This window comes from Chaetomium strumarium (genome assembly GCF_033439665.1).
Source record: "Chaetomium strumarium strain CBS 333.67 chromosome Unknown B0T15scaffold_6, whole genome shotgun sequence".
In the NCBI taxonomy this organism is placed as follows: Eukaryota; Fungi; Ascomycota; class Sordariomycetes; order Sordariales; family Chaetomiaceae; genus Chaetomium; species Chaetomium strumarium.
The window spans coordinates 2,682,434-2,705,430 of record NW_026944434.1 but is presented as its reverse complement, the minus strand read 5'-3'; the positions used below and the strand labels follow the sequence as shown (position 1 = coordinate 2,705,430).

Genomic DNA, 22,997 nt, shown 5'->3' with positions numbered 1-22,997 from the left:
AGCATTCGACACTGGACAGAGCCATCCCGGAAAAAAGAACCCGTGCATCAGAGTTTCCTAGGTCGAAAGAATGTGTATGATCGCTGCAACGTCCACCCGTTTCTTCAGGGATCGTGGAGCGAATCGCAATTGCCCATTACTGGTCCCTGCCGGAAGAGAACACAGATACGTCCAAAGCCAACGAGAACCGAACATGGAGCCGACAGTGGCGCTTACGGGCAGAACTAGAGCCCTGCAGAATAGCTACCTTATTTAAGGGAAACTGCCCGGCTCTTTGCGAACGCCCTACTATGGCTGTATCGATTGAGGTACTCTGGGAAAATCTGAGCATTCGGGCAAAGGACAGAGGCATCACATGTCGTTCATGATCACAGGATGATGTTGTACAGACCCTGATGGAGCCTGATGTTGAGATGACAGGTTGTGTTTCAAAACGGCTTCGGACCGGGTCCCTGGTTCCGAGACACGGCCTGAGGGGCCCCACGGCGATAAGAAGCGAGATCGTACGATTCCCCAGACGCCCCCTGCGAACTGACCAATGAGATTGGATCCGCCTCGGTTGCGGAAGCCGAACCGAGACTAGGCCTTGTTTCGGTGGGGTTGAGCTTCAAGCGAGAAGAGGTGTATAAAAGCACGCTAGATTGAAATGGATGCCTGTCTGGGAGCGCCCACAACTGCGGTGCGGGACAGAACTGTCCCAAGTAATGTCCTTGATTAATTCGAGTACTACGACTCCGTGATTATCAAGTGAACGTTGGTCGTCAGCGTACGTAGTTATAGGAAGGTGCGATCCGTATTGTGTTGGAACGAGGGACCGAGGGAGTACCTATACTTTACCAATTGGCACTGGCACATTCACACTGTGCTAATCCTTAGACTACTAGTACTGCTAGTAGGCAAGTATTTACAACATCATGTCAACTTATCAATCGGGTTTCGGGTCCTGGACATAACCGCCGAATGTTTAATCATCCTTTCCACCGGTGCCGTCATCCAATATCTGGGTATCCTCAGTTCAACTGTTCAGGCAACTCTTACTCAGCTATCAATCGATAAGGACATCCAAGACATCACAGGTGATTTTGAGCCATTGACTGCCGTACCTTAGGGACTAACAGTATCACGCGTCGACAACGGAAATGCACGGTGTGGAAGCCGATGCAAAAACGTTATCGCACGAACTGGTGTAAGTGGTGATATGCGTCATAGCATGTCTCTGCATCTCGACGATAGGGGAAATACGGTTTGGGACAATAACTCTTACTCCGGTTGTTTTGAACGCTCATTCCGGGCCAAACCGACCTCGCAGCGACAACCATCTCTCTTAGTACTGTCACGGTACGATGGGTAAGTAAGGTACCTAGGTACCGGGAGACATTCCAGTCCAAGCCCCCTTTCTAGCTTCAATTCCGCCCTGCTCCGGACCCCACCATTTGTTGGCCGGAGCCCTCCACGAACCGGTCTCCCAACATGGCAATACCGCATGCATCAGAGTCTGCCCACTGCAAGAAATCTGCGTTAGGTAGATTCTATACATTCATTAGGGAACCGAATGGGGTCACGGGGCGTACAATACCTTAGCTACTAGATCTCTGCATTATTCAGCCTTTTTCAGCCGCACTCCAAGCCTGCATTAGCGCACGCCACTTGGCTTTCTTGGGGGAGGTGGAAATGGTGAGCTACGGCCCGAATCGCATTTATTGAGCATGGGTAAGGCATGAGGTGAGTGGTTAGTATCCGGGCGAGGCTCTCCAGCCCCTCTCTCCTCCCGCTCCCGGCGCGAAACGAAGCCGTCCACCCCAGGGCAATTCTCAGACCCAGCAGAGGCAGCGGCGACACTCTGCGTATAGATTGACATCCACTGTCAGAGTCTCACCATAAAGCCTAAATCGACCATGGTACTTTTGACTCTAAAGCTGTTGCTCGCGGCGATTTTCGCTGCTGGCGTTGCGGTTGCGCAGAATTGTGAGGTGCGTTACAAACCCGAGGGCCCGCGAAGGGTAGATGGGTGCACCAATATATCACGCATGATCGTCGCGGGACGCCTAGCTAACTCGAGCCTTATTCGTGTGTCTGACACGTGCAGTTCGACTGCTTGCAAACTCTCACCCTCGTCAGTGGGTCATGCAGTTCCTGTACGTGCGAAGCGTACGACCACCCGGACTATGTCCGCTGCATGACCTCCAAGTGCGGCTCTAGTTATAAATGTAAGCACTTGACCAGCTCGTTCATTCCGTCATTATAGAGTGAAACGCTGATTATGTATCATCCTTTCTCATCGCCGCAGCTATACGGAAATCACAAGCCTTGACATGTGCCTATATGGGCGTCAGCATCAGCCCAGACGTCCCTTCATCCCCGGCGACCAGTGGCGGTGTCAGCTCGGCGACAGGAACCGTTGATGCGGCGACGGAGGCGACGTCGAACACGTCTGCTGGATCTGGAAGCTCTACTTCTGGATCTGGCAGCTCGAACTCAGCTTCTGGTGGCTCACCTTCGGGGTCGAGTGGTAAGTCTGATTTCAAGTTCTTCTTGAGTTTGTTTTCCCCCATGTCCTGACGCTGGATGTGATAAACAGATAAAAACGGACTTAGTCCGGCCGAGCTTGCTGGCATCATCATCGGCGCGGTAGGCTCCGTCGCAGGAGTAGCGGCGGTATGGGTTGGAATCAAACAACTGAAGAACAAGCGACACGGACGCGATGCCTCGGAGGCGGCTCAAGGGTTCCTCAGCGAGAACCAGCCGCGCAACACGATACATATCGCCCCTACCTTCAACATGCCGACGACACCGCAGTACAACCCCATACCGCCGCCCTACCATAGTGGCTATATCTATGGCCGGTCGGCATGAGTTTGATGACATCGAGTCAGGGCCTCGTCGCGACGAGCGCCGGGTTATTGCTTGCTATAGTACGTGACTGCGGAATAGGATCTGAAATTCCAAATCAGACGAATATAATGGTCCTTGAAATCTCAGGGGATGGTCTGGTGTCTCTTCCTGCAGCGCTAAATACCACTGGTGCAGAAGGGACTCCTTCTGGTTTGGCTGTGAGGTGAGCTCAGCATGCGGTCGGTCCTAGAGGCGGAAGTTATGCTGTAAACAAACAGTACCTAACGTGCATTATAAGCGAGCCGAACATATAAGCGAGTCGAACACTTCTTGGCACAATGCGTCTTCCCTCCACCTAAACATTAGTTTTTCTATAACCCAACATGTCTTCTACTTCAAAGGAAGCCAGGGTAATTTTAGCCCTCAAAGCTCTTCAAAACGATAAGGAACTAAGCCTCCGAGCCGTAGCCAAAGCTCTATAATGTGCCAGTTACGACCCTCTACGACCGGCGCGCTGGCCGACCTGCACGACGCGATACTACGCCCAACTCGCGCCGGCTCACCGATTCCGAAGAGAAGGCTCTTGTTCAGTATATAATTGAGCTATTTAAGCGAGCTTTTCCGCCGAGACTGTATGGTGTGGAAGATATGGCCAACCAACTGCTATGCGTATACGACGCGCTACCTGTCGGCAAGATCTGGGCGTATAACTTTGTCAAATGCCAGCTAGAGCTCCAGACGCGTTATATACGTAGATACAACTACCAGAGGGCCAAGTGTAAGGATCCGAAGGTTATTGGCGAATGGTTTGCCCTTGTATAGAACGTCAAGGCCAAGTATAGCATTGTAGATGATAATATCTTTAACTTCGATAAGACAGGGTTTATAATGGGTATTATCTTCCCGGGTATGGTGGTTATAACCTCGGATGGCCGTGGCAAGGCAAAGCTAGCCCAGCCTGGCAACTGCGAATGGGCGACAGTGATCCAAGGCGTCAATGTCTTTGGCTAGGTGTCATGAATTAACCAACGGCAGGCTACAGGGCAGACGGCCGTGTGTAGGGACGCGGGGGCGTTCCGAGCCAATCATGTGGAACAGTAAGGCAGACCAGTCAGGACCAGGCAGAGGTGCTAAGGTGCCAATGCCTACTGAGCACTCTGCAGGATATAAGTGACCAGGGTGATCAAGAGCGCACCACGATGAGCACCCAGGCGCTCATCGGGATCGAAGCACTGAGCACCCAGGAAGATAGCTAGTATATAGTCACTCGTTCTAGAGGACTCTGGGAGTTCTCCGGTGAGCAATTCAAACAATAGCTTCTACCTATTGTGCAGACATTGCGACTAGCATTGTTGTGAACCTTTTGGCTTCACCGAGACCTACAGTCCGACCAGCAGATACCTTCGACCGGCGAACCCTTTCAGAGGCAGGACTGCCTGTGGTTTCGTCACACCAATATAGTAGGTCTTAATTGGATTAAGCACTTCGACTACTATATAGCGCCTCGGACAAAGGGCAAATACCAGTTATTGATCTTCGATGGCTACGAAAGCCACCACTCGATCGAGTTCGAGCTCTACTGCCAGTAGAATAACATTATCATACTCTGCATACCTCTATATTCCTCCCACCTCCTCTAGCCACTTAATGTTGGCTGCGTTGGGCCGTTAAAGCAGGCGTACAGTCGCCAGATCGAGGACTTAATACGCGCACATATCAACCACATAAGCAAGCTCGAGTTCCTTTGTGCCTTTCGTACGGCCTTCTTTGCCTCTATCACCAAGAGGAATATACAGGGTGGTTTTATAGGGGCTGGCCTTGTACTGTACGATCCAGAGAGGGTGCTTTCGAAGCTAGATATTAGCTTCGTATACTAACACCCCCAACCTCATAGCCGGGCACTATATAATCTTGGGTCTTCCAGACACTATACAACTCTCGAAAAGCCGAGTTACAGTCAACGCTCATTAAGACTTGTATTACCAACTATTAAAATAGCTCCCCGACTTTAATGTTGGCTGCTGTAGACCAGCTTACCAAGGGTACGATGGCTATAATGCACTAGGTGGCTCTCCTTTAGGCAGAGGTATCTTCGCTCTGTAAGGCAAACAAGGCACTAAGCAAGCGCCGAAGAGCTAAAAGAACGCGTATACAGCTTTGAGGATCACTTGCAGTGGAAGATGCAAAAGATCTACTGAACCAAAAGGCTATGGTTGGGGAGGTGGCACAAGAAATGCAGCCGGATGGTGGCGGTGCAGGGGGGCTCGTACGAAGGTTCGGTGCTGTGGTGTGTGCGGCAAGCCTGGCCTTAATGCCCGCACTTGCCAGGAGGTTGCGGAAGCCTCAGATTCAGCTGTTTCTGATGTAATTATTGTCAGTTCCTAGTGTTGTGGTTCTGTAATTGAGGATATTGTTGGTAGTGTAGTGGAGAGTGTTCAACTCGCTTATATGTTCGGCTTGCTTATAATGCACGTTATCGTGATGATGAATATTGTTGAGCTTAGGGGGTTACACAAGTTGTAATTGCTTGCTTAAGGAGTCCAGGATTCTGCGGACCTTGGTTCCGTATGTAAAGAGAGAGCCTAGTTCCTAGCCTTTTACCCCCTTGTTCCTACTATAACGGTACCTCCAGTATCTGCCTGGCTTGTAGTCTCTGCCCCCGATTTCAGCAAATATACTGAAATACGTAGAATATCTCAACAGACTCTACGCGATGGCAACCCTTGACCGGACGCGACATAGCTAGGTGTGAAAACACTAGCCCTACACTACTTTTATCTCCGCGTTCGCGTTCACCCTGGCCTTACGGTCACTTTCGAAGGGCCAACACCTCGTCATGGGCAACCACCATGCCCCGGGCCCCATCCTCCACGCTCATAGCTCGCCCCAACGACATCAGTAACATGGGGAGTCCAAATAATACCGAGCAATCATTTTGTCGCCCGTTGAATTAGTGCTGTGGCCAGTTTTACGATTCAGGGGTTGGGTATGTTAGACGCCGCTGTCCCATGCTGCGCCAGCATCGCAACATACCCCGTGTCCATATGTACATGAGGAAGGAGCCTGTCCAGCTGACATTTTACTACCCCGAGACTGCTAGTAGCTCGACGACAAGCATGGCCAAGCCAGTTGTCTTGATGGTGGCGTGGCCAGCCGAGCCCCGTCTCCCACCGTTGAGGGACGTGGGTCATCGGTGCAGATGGTGCAAGAGGCACCGCAGGCCCACTCGGCATTGCCACGAAGCTGGAGTATCGCAGCCGCTCGAGACAATAGCGGCCGTCAAGAGAGCCATGGAGGGCTCTCCAAACACTCGGGCTGGTCATGACGGGCAGGCTTACCGTCGACATCCCGCCTTTGGCCCTGGCGTGGTGTGTAGAAGTCAGAGGCAGAGAAAAGAGTGTAATACTAGGCGAAGAAGGTGAAGAAGGTGAAGAAGGTGATGTGCCCAGCCAAGCCAGGGAACTGGCTTGTATGTGGCAGGGCTTGAAAGCCATTGTACTGAACACACAGACCACAAAGGTCTTTGTAGTTCAACAGACTCAACCCCAAACCTTCAACGGAGCGTGGGAACCCTGGTTCTACCTGCATGCAGGAGACGACAAAGTCGCATCAATCCCGCGAGCCATCCCATCATCCGCCAACAGACCACATCCCCCCTGGCCGAGTACTCATCCGCCACGGCAGACGAGGCTTCTGGGTCGGCCCTGAAGCCTTCCGCTACACTCCCTTCATGCCCCATAAGCGCTTCACCCGGCGGTTTCTCAATGACTTTATGCACACGTGATTGCTTACCGGGCGTGGCACCCTCGGTATCGTCGGTGTAAGACTTCGTCAGGCAGAACCAGGAGCTCGAGAAGAATCTTGTCGAGCTCGGGGGAGCGCAATGTGCTCTACTCGCACGTCTACTACACGGAGCACGAGCTCTAGAGCCTATAGGCTATATGATCGTGATTGGTACAAGGGGTTGCAGGAGCGCTATGGGGCCGCGGGTCTGTCCAGGTATTGTATGAGAAGGTGTATGTCGATATCGAACAGTTGATAGGCTCGGGTTGGAGGCGGTCATATATACTAGAGCAATACTTGCCCAACCTAGGACCGCGTGTCTAGCATACGTACCTTACTTACCTACCTGCGCGGTGCTACCCATAACACACAGCACACTCGCAGATGACCATAAAATATGATGTGATAGCCGACCCTTGAGTAAACTCTTGCCGTGCTAGCATGGGTACAGCACTACAGCTATCATCCACACAACACCTGAGTAAGTTGAATTCGCCAAACTGGCCACAGTTGGAAAAGCAATAGAACCAATGCCTTGTCGTATTTGCAAAATCCCAACCCCCCTGATGTCGGCCAAGCCAGATATGGGAAGGGTGAATGGAAACATGTCGTCGAAGACAAGAAAATGATCCCCGGAGGGGCCACCGCAGTGGTAAGGCGGGCGTGACGAAAGGCGAGGTGGAGGCTGGGATGGGACGGGCGTTTTGTTGTGGTCCTCCAGTCCAGCGTTTACGGCCGGCTAAGTCGGCAAGGTCCCGTTACGTAGGTGCCACAGCTGCAGGAGCATGCCAAGTGGAATTCGGGAGCGCCCAGCCAGCACGGCAACCGTTGGGCAACGTGAATGGTACTATGGTAGTGTAAAGTCTACACTAGAGTGTCCAACAAGGTTCCTGGCGTCATCAGTCCTGTTCATTTGATTGCCGGAAGGATTGATGATCATCGTCTTCTCCGCCACGTCTTCCAGGCTTCACCACTCGCTCGGTTCTTGGGGCTCCAGAATGATGAATCCTTCCTCAGCCGGTTTACTCAACCGACTACTTATTATTCTCCTAGAGTCTGCTTGCCGTTGGATTCCCTGCCTCTTTCCTTGTACATATCTGTTCATCAACTGGATCCCCATTTTGTCTCTCAGCTTGATATCAACATGCTGCACCAACAAACTTTCTATGTGATCACATCAAGTGTGTTCGTCACACTGCCGCTTGCCCAGGCGAAGATCCTCAGCTGCGCCGATGTGGAATGCCCCATCACGGAAGGAACAACAGCGGCGACATGTACCGTGGCGGATAGAACGTACAACGTAGTGGGTGTTGTCAGCCTTGACACTACGACTAAGGGACTTGAGGGCTTCTCCTGGGTCAAAGGCGTGGGCGCAGAGAATGTGAACGACACCGTGCGTAACTTCAATCAGAGTTTCTACCTTGGCACACCAAGCGGCTTCGACTTCGGTAGCACCGGAGCATGCGCGCTGCTTTTCACCCCCGTCAGCGACCTCGTTCGATCCAATGAAGACGGCACTGACGGAACCTGTCAAGATCTCTTGACGGATTCGTGCATGTCCGCAATGATCAACAGTGCTAAGAAAGTGGACCTCAACGGCTTGTCCTGTGCGGCCGCTTGCGACAAACTGAAGAGAGACTTCTCCCGGAGCGTCGTCTCTGAGTGCACCGCTTCCCCTGGGAATGGCAGTACATGGAGCGGCGTCATTGCCAGAGGTGAATTTCATGGACCAATATCAATAACTGTACTCGGCGAGAGGAAGAGCTAACCTAATCGTATCTGCGACAGCCCTCTCTGGAAATGGCTCTCCTGAGCCCATCTCAGGCCAGCAAAACAGCACTTCAGACTGCTGGCCAGTTCTGCCAAAGAGCGACGACCTTCGACTGATTGACTCTGTCACCGCTATTGTACGTGGTTGTTGACTGAATCCACATTTTCAGGCACTGATATATGACTGACACATGTGTTCCAGGGCGACTACAATGCCTCATCCGTGATGGAGAACGTCCTCTTCAGCCTCACCCCGATCTTAACGGTCTTCTTCCCTGGCAACGGCAGCAGCAACTTGGTCTCCCAGTCCGAAGCATACTTGACGTGTGTGAGGCCCATTGATCTGACGACGGCCAGCAACGCCACCCACAATGATGGCAGGGAGAACGTTGCCACTCGCCACCTCGGAGGCAGTGTGCTTGCCTTCTGGGTCGGGCTGGTTATGGTTTGTTTTGGCTTGTTCGTATAGTGGCCAGTGGACTTGGCCTGTAGGATACAACTGGCTCGCTGGATGACGGAAAGGAGCCTAGGGAAATCTAAGTGTGATGACTGGAATGTATTTGGCTTGGGATAATAGGACGCTGCAGCAATGCCACCCTAGGAGGGTGTGAAACGGATGAATGAACCTACTGTATGAGATCAGGTTCTCTATTGTACAAGGGTTTCCCTCCAGCTGTAGGCCTGGTCTGACTTGCCATCGTCGATTGTGAATAAACAAGAAATTGTCTCATCGGCCCTGGTCGGAGTCTTGGGCCATGAGATGCCTTCCAAGCCTTCGCTCTAGATCTCGGTGAAAGGTGCGGCAACCCACGGGATCTGATTGGCCGGAGGTCGGCAGATAAGGACCGTGCTCGGCTTATCAACCGCCCGATGCCGCTACCGCCTAAACCTTATCCCATCACTGTGCCTAATTACTATCGTCAACCGCCCAGCTTCTCCCAGTTGCTCTTGACAAAGAAAGCGCAAAGATGGAATACAAACCCCAACAGCCGTCCCGCCCCAAACTGCAACCCCGTCTCATAATTCACGGCGGCGCAGGGAACATCACCCCCGCGACACTCACCCCGGACCGCTACCAGGAATTCCGCGTCGCCCTCTTGACCATCGTAAGGCCCCTGACCGCTCACCTTCCCTCGACTCCTTCCCTCATCACACCACCATCCGCCTCCTAATCACCGATATATATATATATATACTATAGGTCTCAAAAACCCACAGCTACATGCTCAACCCCACCTCTTCCCCTTCCGCCAGCACAGGCACCCTCCCGACCGCGTTAGACGTCGCAACGCACGCCGTCACCCTACTGGAAGACAACCCGCTCTTCAACGCAGGCCACGGCGCTGTGTTCACGCGCGACGGCATCAACGAGCTGGAGGCGTCGGTCATGGTGTCGCGGGGCCGCGCTAAGCGCGGGGTCGGCCTGTCCGGCCTGCGGCGGGTGCGCAACCCGATCCGGCTGGCGCGGGAGCTGCTTGTTCGCGGGGATGCCGACTTATGTCCGCCGCTGAGGATTAATGCTTTGGAAGGGAGGCAGAATAATAGTATGGGGGAAGGGGAAAGAGGAGGAGAAGGGGAAGGGTCGGATCTTCTGGATGTCCCCTCCATGCAAGGGCACACACACCTTCATGGCGCCACAGCGGAGCAGTTGGCCGAGCGGTATGGGTTGGTGATGGTGGAGCCGGGGTACTTTTTCACGCAGCGGCGGTGGGATGAGCATATCCGGGGATTGGAGAGGGAGAGGAACGGGAGGGGGTTTGGCTCGTGGAGCGCGGAGGAGTATCTGCCGCAGGGCACGGTCGGTGCCGTGGCTCTGGATGAGGACGGGGTGGTCTGCTGCGCGACTAGTACCGGCGGGTTGACGAATAAGCTGACCGGGCGGATTGGCGATACGCCGACGGTGGGGGCCGGCTTTTGGGCCGAGGAATGGATCGAGAACGGGGATCCTACCGCAGAGTGGAGGAGGCGGCAGCCGGCTGTGGTGCTGTCAGGCGCGCTGAAGGGACTGATGGCGGACTGTTTGCCTACGCCCGGGGTGTATACCCCTTATTCTAGGGACCGGCGCGATGGCCTAGTGACGACGCGGTCGGTTGCTGTGTCAGGGACTGGGAACGGGGACTCTTTCCTTCGAACCGCGGCCGCGAGAACCGTCGGCTCCGTTGCGCGCTTTGCCGAGAATACTTCGGCGGTGGCGTTGTCAAAGGTCACCGGGCCGGGTGGCGAGCTGCAAAAGAGCGCTGGCGACCGCTGGGGCAGGACTGGCGAGGGCGAGGGGGGCATGATCGGGATTGAGTGCGTCGTCGTGAGGGACACGGATGGTAACGTGGTCGAGACCCGTTCCGAACTTCTTCAGGACTATAACTGTGGCGGTATGTTTCGAGCGTGGGTCGATGAGAGGGGTGTTGCGTTTGCTCGAGTATTTCGGCAGGACCGGGAGGTAACTGATCGATATGCTGGAGAGGGCAGGCCGGAAGACCTGCGGGCATGGCGAGGGGAGAAGCTCGGTTAGACATCAGACAACTAGACACTGACCTAGATCTCGAGTGCTAGATAGCGTTTGTGTTCAAGATAGATATTATTTGAGCAGATGTTTCCGCTGGGTTGGGCTCCCATTAGCCCAATGGCAAACACACAGCCGATTCTATGTTACAGCCCAGGGAACGCCGCCACCATAATGCTGACCGTCATGAATGCATACAGAAATACACATCCAGTCCCGCGAAGGGCCGGAGGAGAGGAGTTGGGTTTGTCGAGGGACCGTCACCGAGTTCCGAGATCGTAAGCGCTTCTATGCGAGTTTCATCTCGTTTGACGGCGGTGGTTGCGGGGCCTTAGAAAGTCAGCATGACGAAAACCAGCGCCCTTTCGCAAATCCGACTCACCTCCAGCTTTGTTGCCCCTGCGAACATCTTCTGGAACCCGATGCCGACACCCTCGATAACAGCGAGCAGGATAGCGCAGCTGATGGCGCCGTTTCTCGCCGCTTTGTACCCGCCTCGGATCGCCAGCGCGCCGCCTGTGAAGAATCCAGCAATCTGTATCCTGTTAGAATCTGGAGTGTCTGCCAATGGGAACTCGGGGAAACATGCAATCGCATTGTACGCATCTTCCTTTTTCCTTATGCCCTTGACCGCGCAGTCGAATGTGCTGAACATGCCGCCCCACACGCCGAAGTTGCCTCCCAGTACTGGCGCGCGCATCTTGATCGCTGTGATCGCGCCTAGCCGCCGCTCGCCATACGGGCTGTTTCTGAAACCCTTGACGCCGTGCCAGATCGTTCCGCCGACCGCCTAGTCATGCGACTGTTAGCTAGGAGATGGGAGGGGGCATCCTCAATCATCAACGACGATGCGCTTATCGCCTGTGCTGCGCCATGATGCAGGGAGGGGAGATTTCGCGAGGGACACATACACCCATGCAAAAGGCACCACCGAAGTCGTTGAGGATGACCCAAGGGCAGGGGTCCCGCGTGTGATCCATCTGGGTATGTGGTTATGGAGATTCTGGATAAATCACGGCCCGGTTCGCGCCCAGCGCGTCGATAGATTATGAGCAAATATCGGGCGAATTGTCAAAGTAGGTGGTCTATGGCCAATATATCTCTCGCAGATGGACGGGGCGCGCCGGCAATCGTGGTTGACGAGGTGGGGAGGAGCTCGTTATCGGTACTGTCGACAGTCCATCTCGATGATCTCAGAACGCCGAAGAAAATTGTTGCGGCTGACAAGGATGCCGGGCACGGGCCATTGCCCTCAAGGCGGGTCCGACGGTCGGGCGGACCCACCCGGTACCGGATGCTGCCTACCGGGTACCTTAGAGACACTCGACATCAACCCTAGGTACCTTAGTTAATGAGACGTGACAGTTAACTCGGAACATGCACATCAACTGTGTCATGAAGGCTTCTATTACTGTCGCTCCAGTGATTCAGAGTCGCGATGTTCTCGGCACCGACATGCCAGGGCTGGGAGCCCAATCTTGCCGCTGTCAGGTAGCAACTTGGTGCGCTTTGCTGCATGATACCTGTCTCGGTCTCAACATTCCACACATGTTCCCCGTCGGTGAAATGCGGTGTACAGATGACAGAACCAGGCGCAGCTATGGACGAGAAAGCAGTCCAATAATGTTGTGAGGGCCAAGATGCAGCCGGGATTTTGAACCCGCACCGTCCAGTGACCAACTCATGTCTGGCAGTGGCTTTGTGCAGCACACTTCGTGGCGTTCGCTCTGCCGCCGGTTCGGAGTCCCTATGAGGTATATGAAGAACGACGCCATCCTCTTACGTACCTACCTACCTGGATAAGCCCCTAGTACTTCCCCTGCCGATCCGTCGTTTGACTTGTGTCACTTGAACTCGTGCTTCCTGGAAGCTGGCAAGAGCGGTGAGATGCGTCCGTCCTTCTTCTTTCGACCTGTCCGCTCCGGAATATAAGGGCACTTGCAATGGCGCAGAGCACCCCTGGGCTCGCGTCATCTCTCGGTCTCGACGGGACATCGTGGGAGGAGGATGATTCCGGAGCGTCTGGGTTTCAGAAAGTACAAAGCCAAAGCTCTCTCCGCCCTACGCTCAGTGGCCCACGGAGTCTTGTTTGGCGTTTTGACGGTCAACGGCGCACCATCTCAGCGAGCGGCGCGGATCAAGTCACTCAAGGCAACATGGTAATCGTCGATGTGCCCGCCTTCCGTGCGTATTTCGACCCTTGGAGTCACAGCCACCTCGACGATGACCGCAATGGGGCGGATGGGCGCTGCAAGGGATGCAGCAAGATCATCAACACCAGGGCGGCTCCCGCCCGGTCACCCCACGTTCCGACCCTCCGTGAGTGTCATTGTTTCTTAGAAGTGTGGCTTTCATAGGGTCTCGATCTCCTCGATCTTCCCGTATAACCCCCACATACGCGCGCCCTACTGTACGTCCCGGGCATCCCGAGTCCCGGCCTGGCGACGTCCCGTCTGAGGAAGGAGCAAATCCAGATGGAAACAACGTGGCCCGCGGGGTGCGTTAGATCCCGTTCCAGCGGGGCCTTCTGGCATGGAGCTTGAAAACGCGGGGCACCCGGCATCCCTGTAACCGGCGGTCTAGGCTCTAGCAGTAGCGCGAGCCCTGATCGACCCCAGCGCATTGCGACTGAGGCCCAACAATGTCATCAGCGGCTAGGAAACATTACATACGATGGCCAGTTTCCGCCACTAGCACAACCCATACCATGAGCCTGGGATGAATTGAAAGATCGAGATTTGGCTCGCGCTAACGGCATTGACTACCTGCAGCAAAGACAACTAAATCGGCGACCATGGCGGGCCCCGAGGCACGCGAGCTTGAAGACGACTGCCCCGACAGCGCGCCCGATCGGCTGCAGGAGCTCCAGCACCATGGTTCTGTTCTTGCCATCGCAGTTTCAGACAAGTACATCTTCGCCGGTACGAGCAAAGGCGAGATTGTGGTCTGGTCGCTCGGGACATACCAGCTAGTCGAAACGATCCAAGCACACAAACGAAGCGTCCTCTGCCTGCTCCTGTCCGAGGACACCAAGTACCTTTTCTCAAGCGCGTGCGAGCCCATCATCGGTGTATGGTGTCCCAGAACCTTCACCCGTCTCTACGAGATTTACAGCACCTATGACGTTGGCGACGTCTTCAGCATCGCCTATTCGCCGCAGCGAGAGATTCTGTATCTCGGCACGCAAACCCAGGACATACAATGGGTCAGCTTGACGGACCCTGCGAGGAGGGTACCGCACGACTCTGCGAACCACCCCGATAAGCGGCAACATCGCTTCTTCGACTCGCGTGCCATTGGAGGGACATCGACGCCACGGCGCACGGAAGAACACTACGCCCTCATCCCGAAGGCGGCAACGGTGTTGGAGATCGACTCCGGTGCTATCCAGCAGTATGCGCACTACGGATGGATCTTTTGTATGCTGGTAGCAAAGGGACCGACCGTGCTCGGGGACCCTGACGAAGAGGTGCTCATTTCTGGCGGCGGAGACGGCACAATCAAGCTGTGGAGGCTCTCGGACGACGGGCCAGACCACGACGACGGGGTGGTAGGAGGCATTGAGGAAGTCATGACACTGGGTGACGACGATAGCGAGTCCGTCTTGTCCCTTGCTATCGATGGTTCCTTTCTGTATGCTGGGAAGCTGCAGGGCATCATCGAGCTCTGGGATCTCGACACGAAGCAGAAGCTGCGCGTCATCAAGGCTCATGACGGAAACGTCAACACGCTCAGGATGAGCTTTGGCCTCCTCTGGAGCGGAGCTACGGGGGGATCGGCTTCGGTAAGATCCGTGCTTATTCCTCGTCTGGTTAAGTAACTATACGCTAACACAGGATTAGAAGCACAGCACAGTGCATTACGGCAGGGACAAGAACGGCCTGCCCCAGAATGTCAGCCAGAAGTACCATTGCCTGAGCCGGTGGAAGGCCCATGACGGCAAGATCCTGTCCTCGGCCGTGGCCGTGCACCAGAACGACCAGCTGTTCATCACCGGGGCCAACGACAACAGAGTCCGCGTGTGGCGTGTCAATGGCATGCCAACCCAGAGCGACGAAGGGGTTGACGGGTCGGAGAACATGATGATTGCGTCACTGCGCGAGTTCGTTTCGTTCAAGACCATTTCGTCGCGACCCGAGTTCACCGAGGACTGCCGCAAGGGCGCAACCTATCTCGGCTCTCTCTTCAAGCGGCTAGGTGCGCAGGTGGAGATGCTCAGCACCGGGAGGCTGCACAATCCCATCGTGTACGCCAAGTTCAGCGGCAAGCTCGAGCCGGCGGAGAAGCGGAAGCGAATCATGTTCTACGGTCACTACGATGTCGTCCCGGCCGACATGAAGGGAGACAACTGGCAGACCGACCCCTTTAGGCTGGAGGGCCGCGACGGCTACCTCTATGGCCGCGGTGTCAGTGACAACAAGGGCCCCATCATCGCCGCGCTGCACGCCGTCTCCGACCTTCTCCAAGCCAAAATGCTCGACTCCGATATCATCTTCGTCATTGAAGGAGAGGAGGAATCCGGATCCCGCGGCTTCGAAGACACCATCCGCCAGCATAAAAAGTTCATCGGCCACATCGACTACGTCCTTATAGCAAACAGCTACTGGCTGGACGACGAGGTCCCGTGCCTCACCTACGGCCTGCGCGGCGTGCTCCACGCGACCATCTGCATCGACTCAAAGCATCCCGACCTCCACTCGGGCGTGGACGGCAGCAACATGCTATCAGAACCCCTCACCGACCTGACCCTCCTCCTGAGCAAACTCAAAGACGCCAAGAACCATGTCAAGATCCCGGGCTTCTACGACGGCATCCTCCCGCTGACGGAGGAAGAGGACCGGCGCTACGACGAGATCGCGCGCATCCTCATCAAGCGCAACAACCCATCCTCATCCTCTCCCAACATCTCCCCCGACACGCTGAAGCGTAGCCTCATGGCCCGCTGGCGCGAGCCCAACCTGACCATCCACCGCTACAACGTGTCGGGCCCGGACGGCTCCCTCATCAGCAGCCACGCGACCGCCAACGTCAGCGTGCGGCTGGTGCCCGGGCAGGAGGTCGAGCAGGTGATTGAGAAGCTCAAGGCGTACCTGCGTGAGGAGTATGAGAAGTTCGGCAGCGAGAACACCCTGACGATCAGGATCGACAACAGGGCGGAGCCCTGGCTCGGCGTGCCGGGGAATTATATCTTCCGAACGCTTGAGGAGGCCGTTATGCGCGCTTGGGGCCCTGCTACTACTACCACCACTACGACTACTGTCACAGCGAAGGAGGAGGAGGAGGAGGAGGAGGAAGCGGGCGGACAGGGGAAGAAAGAGGAGGATGGCGGTGACGAAAAGGGGCCGAGTGCCAGGAGCAGGAAACCGCTTTATATCCGTGAGGGCGGGTCCATTCCGCCGATTCGGTTCCTCGAGAAGGAGTTTAACGCCCCCGCGGCGCATCTCCCCTGCGGACAGGCCAGCGATGCAGCGCATCTGGGTAATGAGCGGTTGCGGGTCTTGAATTTGCTGAAGAGCAGGGAGATTCTCAGCACCGTGTTTAGGAAACTGTAGGGGCGGATAGGGGGTTTGGAATTAACTTAACGTTGATAAAGAGAGCCGGTGGATATGCATGGGGTGTGCTTCTTCCGGGCTTCCGGCGATTGTTCGCCCGCCGGCGAGGGCATGATAGATCGTTGTTACACTGATAGAGTGATAGAACGCGATACCACTTATTAGAGTTTGCCTCGTCTCCCTAGCTGCTTGCTGGGATAGAATATAAAGACTACATGTCTTCGTCGACCCGAATGTTGCTCATTACAGAGAAAAGCTCGAAAGAACCCGGTTTCGCCAAGTCTTGTCGGCGGGATCCTGAATGGATTCCTTCCTTTTCGATTTCCCAGGTCTGAGCGCCTCGCTGGGCAACTGGGCGTTTGGTGATCGCCTTGACGTGGAGTAAGCAGCAATAGGTATAGTATTTTTGCGTGGGGGTTGGTTGATTGTTGAGGACGACCAATCCCTCACAAGTTCGCTTGCGGGTTCATGTCCGACGGCCGAACCTTGGCGGGTTTCAGGTCACACTTGCATGCAGTGTGGTGATCCACCGAAAAGAAAACGGACGGATTCCCTCAGGGGCTTCGAGCCTCCACCCGCCGCCTAGGAAGTCAGGGCCCGCAGTTCCTTTGCAATCACAGCCCTGGCGTCGTCCAACCACCATGCTGGGCATCGCGTGGTCCAGATCTGGGACGGTTCGAGCCGGACCAATCGCCTGACATCCCGCCGCGGCTACGACTTCCCAGATGTCTCAAGCGCCTGCCCGCCCCTGCCCCTGTCCAATATGACCACGGCTAAGCGATGCCTCACTATCGTCGGTTGCACGCATCACGGCGGCAACCGTCTACACTGTGCTGCAAGGCTAGACGGTGCATTGCAGCACGTGGGGAAGAATGGCGAGATTGCAAGCGGGTTTGAAACCGGGCAGTCCATCTACACGAACATCTTATATAGAGGCCGGATTCTGTCTCCTTCTCAACCGCTTCCGAAGTGGCCAGACTCGTTCTCTTTGATCCATCACTGTTTCTCTTCACAGCTACATTCGCTTCTTGTCGGCTTTGGCAGCCCTTGTTTTACTCAAGACACTCCCTTTCCACGACGTTCTCTAGGCCGGCGGCCACATTACACCAAGCGTGAAGAAATCTAAAACACAACCATTCTTTTGGATCATCCTCGAACCGAGCAACAACACCAGCAACCATGTACTTCACTACCACCACCCTGCTGGCGCTGGCCAGCACCGTGTCGGCGCACAGCATGATGTTCTCGGCCTGGGTCAACGGCGTCGACCAAGGCGATGGCCGCAGCGTCTACATCCGCTCGCCCGACTCCAACTCGCCCGTGAAGGACCTCGCCAGCCCGGACATTGTCTGCAACGTCAACGGCGGCAAGGCTGTCCCGTCCTTCGTTAAGGCGGCCGCCGGCGACAAGCTGACGTTTGAGTGGTACCACAACTCCCGCGGCGACGACATCATTGACCTCTCGCACAAGGGCCCCATCATCACCTACATTGCGCCGTACACCGAGGGCAACGGCGCCCAGCCGATCTGGAGCAAGATTGCCGAGGACGGATTCGCCAACGGCAAGTGGGCGGTCGAGACGCTGGTGGCCAACAAGGGCAAGTACGACTTCACCCTGCCGTCCGCCCTCGCGCCGGGCAAGTACCTCGTCCGCCAGGAGATCATCGCGCTCCACGAGTCCGACACGGCCTTCAACGCCAACCCGGCGCGCGGCGCCCAGTTCTACCCGTCGTGTGTGCAGGTCGAGGTGACCAGCGGCGGCTCGGCCGTGCCGGACGAGAACTTCGACTTCGGCACCGGCTACACCTACTCCGACAAAGGCATCGTCTTCAACCTGTACGGCTCCTTCAGCAGCTACCCCATCCCCGGTCCGGCCATCTGGAACGCCGCTTCGTCTGGCGGTTCTGCCCCTGCCCCGACTCCCACCTCCGCCCCGGCCGCCACCTCTGCTCCGGCTGCCACTACGGCCCCCACCACGCTGGTCACCTCGGTGCGGACCTCGGCTCCCGCCGCCACCAGCACCCAGGCCTCTGCTAAGCCCGTGCCCACCCGCTGCGCCGGGCGCAACAAGAAGAGGAACATGCGCAAGAACAAGGCCGTTCTCAACAGCGCTGTTGGTGTTTAAATAAATGAAATCAAAGGTCGTGGGAGGGCCGCAAGTGTGGAGCGGACTGCTATCTATCGTTGGTGCCCTGCTGCAAGAAAAGAAGGGCGCAAACATTTTTCACAAATCTGGCACTGCGTGCCCCTGGCAGGCCTTCTTCTGCCGTTTATTTTCTTGTACATAGAGTAATTTCTTGCACATAATCCTATCATGTGGATCAACCTTCTCGTCATCGAAAAGCGTATTCGTGTCTTGCGTGGATGACTCCGTAGCGCCCTGCATTGCTTCATCCCATTGTCGTCTCCGTCCGCTAATAAGCACCCCGTAATAACGAACAATTCCACACAGCCTTTTGTCAACCGGTTTCACAGACGTAGCTGCTCTCTAATGGCCCGTGGTATGAGCCAAATGAATGCGAAGGCGGTAAGTCCTGTTAGGCAAGCCTTGAAGGCATATAGATATTTGACCCGCATGTCGTCTCATCAACTCAACCAGACAGAATATCTCTGAACTTCCTTTATTAGACGATCCCCCACTATTATCCATAGCCTACAGAAGGTAATTATATACCTCCTCCGTATCCATACATCCGTACGACTCGATGCGTCACCCCTAACCCTGGACCTTGAGGTCGGTAGCAAAAAGAACTAGACTCGGATACCGGGAGTCGAACCCGGGGCTGTTGAGAGAGCAGTCACTCCTGAGAAGTGAGAGTCAACGATGTTACCGCTACACCATACCCGATGGAGTCGAGTGTGGTTCCGACCAACTGTTTCCAGGATGTCAATTAACGAATCCTAAGAAGGGACATTTTGCCTAACATTCCATGATGGCAAATGCATCAACAGGATTTGCTCGGGTTTCCGACTGTGAAAGCAGCATTGATATTCGATTTAGATCGAAGTTACGTCCTGAAATGAAATAACAATCACTGCATCTTCGGCGCGCCCACTAAGTGCGCCGTCTGTTGGCCGAGGGGACTCAAGTCGTATCTCGAGTTGTTAATCCAAAGCAATCATTGTTTGAATCATCCGAGTCCTCTACCTACAACAAAGCCTTTAAGGACGGCCTCTTGAACCATTGAAACACGATACCAGGCATGTAGCCCCCGTATCACGGACGGCTTTCAAATCTCAGCCTTGATCAAAACAGGAACAATACCCCCCGGCGCAACCCTCACCTCCTCATGCCCAATCGCCGCATACAACGCGTGGATAGTACCCGAGTGTGCCGTGACCGAAACGACAGTCTCGCCGTCATTCGCAAACAGGTCGTCCAGGAATCCCTCCACCCTAGCGGCATGCTCCAACAGCGTCTCCCGGACATCGGGCCTCCACAGCTCATCCTGCTCCGCAAAGCCGTCCTCGATCGCAAAGACGGGGTGGTGCTCCCGAATCCACGTGCGCGTCCGCCGGCGGTCGCACGTATGCACGCCCAACCTCTCGCGCAGCAGTTCCTTGATGGCCGGCTTGAAGGGCGGTATCACTACTACTATTTTCTCCGTCCCGTGGTGGTGGTTCGATGATGACGACGACGACGACACTGTCAAGTCCGAGAACGCCAGCTCGCACGTCTCCAGGCAGCGGGCGAGCGGGCTTGCGTAGTGTCGCCGCGGCAGGGGCAAGCCCAGGGTCGACGCGCTGGTTTCCCAGAAGGTTTTCATCGCTTGCGCCTGTCCGATGCCGCGCTCTGTGAGGTGCGCGTCGGCCCAGATCGTCTTCTCGTCGCCGTCGAGCTTCGCCCAGTGGGACTACTCACCGTGATGCGACAGTGAGTACATTTCCATACTAAAATTTGGCGCCGCCATGGGTTGTAATTGTACGTACCTCCCAGGCGCGCGTTCCGACTTCTCTCTCCTTCACATTGTGGTAGCCCTCTCCGTGGCGGGCGGCATAGATCAGTTTGTATACAGCTTTGCCAGCGCTGGTGGTATTTAGATGGTCTAGGTAGTGAGCAAAGCGCTCCCAAGCATGCTTCTCCCGGCGCGGGTCGAATGCCTCGTCGGTGTCATAGGGCCTGTCAATCAAGCCAAGTCCTGGTAGAGTGGTGGTCTGACCGTCATCAGTGGAAGCTGTAACAAGTGACAGAAGTTTAGGTTAGTTCAGAGACGCTCACCCCTTCTTTGGAGGAGAGGCTGTTGGATGCGTAATCTTGCTCGAAAAATCCCGCAACGGCAGTGTATCTGCGCTTCACCGGTGTTGCAGCCATCTTTTCCGTTCGCACCCACTCGCCTAGAGGGACTGTTTGCGTGTCACGCGCGGTGATCCTTGATAATACCTGCTAATGGAAGTACTGCCTGTTACAGCGAAGCAGCACCCAACAAGCCAAGCGTTGACAGTTCGAATGTACAGTAACAGTCGCCGACCCCGCTTCACTTCCGCGTTATCGCCGCTGGCCGGAGATACCCCAAGCGGACAACGGCCGTGGTATATTGCCCAGCTCCTAAGGTCAGTCTGACCTGAAGCAGCAAAGTGACACCGTGACAACGGTTCGAGCCACTCCGATGTCACTGTTAAGAGAACCGACTACGGCACTAGACTATAGTATTTCTGAAGTACTGGGAGAATGGCGGGGAGGCCCAGCATCGGAGCATAACTGATGTGGACGGATTATGGTGTATCTATTGTACCACTTGGGAGTGTGACAGCGCGAATGAAGTGAACTGGCCCGATGTTTGTCAGACTCCACGCCCGATCAAACTCGAATCCACAGGGTAGGCCAACACGGAATCTGCTTCGAGGCTGGATAACAGTGGATAGGTAGTTTCGGTCAACCCGGATGTCAAGATCGAGGCGGTCTCTGAATAAGGGTGTAAAAAGGCCGGTTCAATTTGGTGGTCTTTGTTGGTCTTTTACATTCAATTAACAAACTCCGAGCTTTCATACGGGATGCGGGATTGCCTGGGGAGGAGATTGAGGCCCTTTGAGGGAGCTGTCGATCGATTGATTTGTCTCCCGACGAGCTTAAAAGAACAACACCAAACACCCGACCCCAAGGATCGAATTCGCCCCACGAGAACTGTGTACAAGCGTTATTAGGTCATTCTCCAGCACAGAAGTACAACATGCCGTCTCATTTGCTCCAACGAATCGATCCTGACCATACCCCGGAGAAAGACAAATCCCCGCGCGGGTCAGAATCCCCATCACCGGCACCGGCACCGTCACAAGTCGGCGATAGTGATGATACCCCCGCCGGGAACGAGAGCGAGAGCAATCCCGCTCCGGCAGCTTCACAAGTCGACGATGGTGACGATACTCCCGCCGAGAACGAGAGCGAGAGCGATCTAGCTCCGGTAGCTCCGGCAGCTCCCGTTGGAGCGCGCAAGCCAATCTATGGTCGACGTCTGCGGAAGGAGGTTGACGCTGCGAAAAAGCGGGCGAGGGAAGACGAGCTGTCGGAGGCACTAGTTTTAGCGGAGGCTGAAGTCAGGCGTCCGCCTACCCCGAAGAAAAGCGCCCCGAAGAAGAGTGCCCCGAAGAAGAGTACACCAAAGAAGAGCACCCCGAAGAAGAGCACCACGGAGAAGAGCACGCCGCAGAAAAGTAACCCGAAGAAGAGCACCCAGAAGAAGAGTGCCCCAAAGGAGAACACCACGGGAAAGGGCACCCCGAAGAAGAGTACCCCGAAGAAGAGTACCCCGAAGGAGAACAGCAAGGAGCCTGCGGGTCGATACCCGAAGCGGAAGCGGAAGGCTGATGATGAAGATGGTGATGCTGGTGATGATGCATCTGACGCTGCTACCCAAAAGGAGGAAAAGAAGGGCAGGGCTCGGAAGAGGACAAAAGTCGACCATGGTGTTGACGGTGATGATGGTGGCGATGCTGCTCCTCAACAGAAGAAGAAGCCTGCTGCGAAGACAAAGAAGGAGAAGCATAATCCGAAGCCACAAGAGAAGCCTGCCCCAAAGTCGAAGAAGGATAAGCCTGCTTCTAAGCAGGAGACAAAAAAAGGTGAGAGGCGAAGTAGGAGATTGGCAAATAAGCGGCCGGAAGTAAAGAAGGGGTTGAAGTGAGCAAAAGGGGCGGGGACACAAGTTCACGGAGGGCGAGGAGGAAGAGGGACAAGGCACTTTTATGTTTCGGGCGTTGAGATCAAGGTGCAACTGGTATTCTGTGCGGATCATTTGTCTGTGAGCAAATAGAATTTATGATTTCATACCTGAGTATCCGACTTGCAATGCGTTGGTATGTTTATGACCCCTTAATCCTCCCTTATAGTGGTGTAATGATCTCGACGACCAATGTGGAACCTGCTGGCCCAGACATACAAAATGAAGGCAACGGAACTGGTTCTCGGAAGCCGACTTGTAAGCGGCTTTCCTAAGTATCCTGCCTAAGGTACTAGTAGATTGGGAAGGAGCAAGCACGACAAGCTTGCCGAGGGTCACTGCCTGTACGTATGTATCCCGGTGATGCTCCTGCCTTAAACCGGCTCTAATCTTCCACGTACCGAGT

General features: G+C 55.2%; 10 protein-coding genes and 1 non-coding gene across 11 annotated transcripts; 8 read left to right on the top strand and 3 right to left on the bottom strand.

Moving 5' to 3' along the window:
• The first annotated feature begins 1,716 nt into the window (after nucleotides 1–1,716).
• On the top strand, nucleotides 1,717–2,216 carry B0T15DRAFT_281127 (uncharacterized protein). Its single transcript, XM_062863575.1, has one exon. The coding sequence runs from the start codon at nucleotides 1,896–1,898 to the stop codon at nucleotides 2,178–2,180; it is 285 nt and encodes a 94-aa protein (XP_062719416.1). The 5' UTR covers nucleotides 1,717–1,895; the 3' UTR covers nucleotides 2,181–2,216.
• On the top strand, nucleotides 2,185–3,151 carry B0T15DRAFT_540833 (uncharacterized protein). The gene is made up of 2 exons (XM_062869813.1): nucleotides 2,185–2,509; nucleotides 2,579–3,151. Exons 1-2 carry the CDS (start codon nucleotides 2,323–2,325, stop codon nucleotides 2,851–2,853), a joined length of 462 nt encoding a protein of 153 aa, XP_062719415.1. The 5' UTR covers nucleotides 2,185–2,322; the 3' UTR covers nucleotides 2,854–3,151.
• A 2,797-nt stretch (nucleotides 3,152–5,948) lies between these two features.
• B0T15DRAFT_513783 (uncharacterized protein) lies at nucleotides 5,949–6,616 on the top strand (the record flags this gene model as incomplete). The annotated part of the gene is made up of 3 exons (XM_062868067.1): nucleotides 5,949–6,200; nucleotides 6,242–6,301; nucleotides 6,425–6,616. 3 exons carry the CDS (start codon nucleotides 5,949–5,951, stop codon nucleotides 6,614–6,616), a joined length of 504 nt encoding a protein of 167 aa, XP_062719414.1.
• Nucleotides 6,617–7,759: 1,143 nt separating this feature from the next.
• On the top strand, nucleotides 7,760–9,290 carry B0T15DRAFT_439329 (uncharacterized protein; the record flags this gene model as incomplete). Its single annotated transcript, XM_062865889.1, has 3 exons — nucleotides 7,760–8,172; nucleotides 8,372–8,522; nucleotides 8,588–9,290. The coding sequence occupies 3 exons, from the start codon at nucleotides 7,760–7,762 to the stop codon at nucleotides 8,852–8,854; spliced, it is 831 nt and encodes a 276-aa protein (XP_062719413.1). The 3' UTR covers nucleotides 8,855–9,290.
• Nucleotides 9,291–10,943, top strand: B0T15DRAFT_540827 (nucleophile aminohydrolase). Its single transcript, XM_062869812.1, has 2 exons — nucleotides 9,291–9,491; nucleotides 9,587–10,943. The coding sequence occupies exons 1-2, from the start codon at nucleotides 9,354–9,356 to the stop codon at nucleotides 10,892–10,894; spliced, it is 1,446 nt and encodes a 481-aa protein (XP_062719412.1). The 5' UTR covers nucleotides 9,291–9,353; the 3' UTR covers nucleotides 10,895–10,943.
• B0T15DRAFT_540825 (Tim17/Tim22/Tim23/Pmp24 family-domain-containing protein) lies at nucleotides 10,944–12,153 on the bottom strand. Its single transcript, XM_062869811.1, has 4 exons — nucleotides 11,797–12,153; nucleotides 11,475–11,675; nucleotides 11,268–11,420; nucleotides 10,944–11,215 (listed from the first exon to the last, which is right to left on the bottom strand). The coding sequence occupies exons 1-4, from the start codon at nucleotides 11,863–11,865 to the stop codon at nucleotides 11,174–11,176; spliced, it is 465 nt and encodes a 154-aa protein (XP_062719411.1). The 5' UTR covers nucleotides 11,866–12,153; the 3' UTR covers nucleotides 10,944–11,173.
• Nucleotides 12,154–13,679: 1,526 nt separating this feature from the next.
• On the top strand, nucleotides 13,680–16,437 carry B0T15DRAFT_401798 (uncharacterized protein; the record flags this gene model as incomplete). The annotated part of the gene is made up of 2 exons (XM_062865131.1): nucleotides 13,680–14,669; nucleotides 14,728–16,437. The coding sequence occupies 2 exons, from the start codon at nucleotides 13,680–13,682 to the stop codon at nucleotides 16,435–16,437; spliced, it is 2,700 nt and encodes an 899-aa protein (XP_062719410.1).
• A 1,179-nt stretch (nucleotides 16,438–17,616) lies between these two features.
• On the top strand, nucleotides 17,617–18,774 carry B0T15DRAFT_569143 (glycosyl hydrolase family 61-domain-containing protein; the record flags this gene model as incomplete). Its single annotated transcript, XM_062870795.1, has 2 exons — nucleotides 17,617–18,426; nucleotides 18,463–18,774. 2 exons carry the CDS (start codon nucleotides 17,617–17,619, stop codon nucleotides 18,559–18,561), a joined length of 909 nt encoding a protein of 302 aa, XP_062719409.1. The 3' UTR covers nucleotides 18,562–18,774.
• Nucleotides 18,775–19,192: 418 nt separating this feature from the next.
• On the bottom strand, nucleotides 19,193–19,284 carry B0T15DRAFT_t182. The gene has a single exon. It is a non-coding gene; the product is annotated as a tRNA-Glu (tRNA).
• A 166-nt stretch (nucleotides 19,285–19,450) lies between these two features.
• B0T15DRAFT_439313 (histidine phosphatase superfamily) lies at nucleotides 19,451–20,748 on the bottom strand (the record flags this gene model as incomplete). The annotated part of the gene is made up of 3 exons (XM_062865888.1): nucleotides 19,451–20,290; nucleotides 20,367–20,591; nucleotides 20,650–20,748. The coding sequence occupies 3 exons, from the start codon at nucleotides 20,746–20,748 to the stop codon at nucleotides 19,667–19,669; spliced, it is 948 nt and encodes a 315-aa protein (XP_062719408.1). The 3' UTR covers nucleotides 19,451–19,666.
• An 856-nt stretch (nucleotides 20,749–21,604) lies between these two features.
• On the top strand, nucleotides 21,605–22,555 carry B0T15DRAFT_496168 (uncharacterized protein; the record flags this gene model as incomplete). The annotated part of the gene is made up of 1 exon (XM_062867163.1): nucleotides 21,605–22,555. One exon carries the CDS (start codon nucleotides 21,605–21,607, stop codon nucleotides 22,553–22,555), a length of 951 nt encoding a protein of 316 aa, XP_062719407.1.
• Nucleotides 22,556–22,997: the final 442 nt, after the last annotated feature.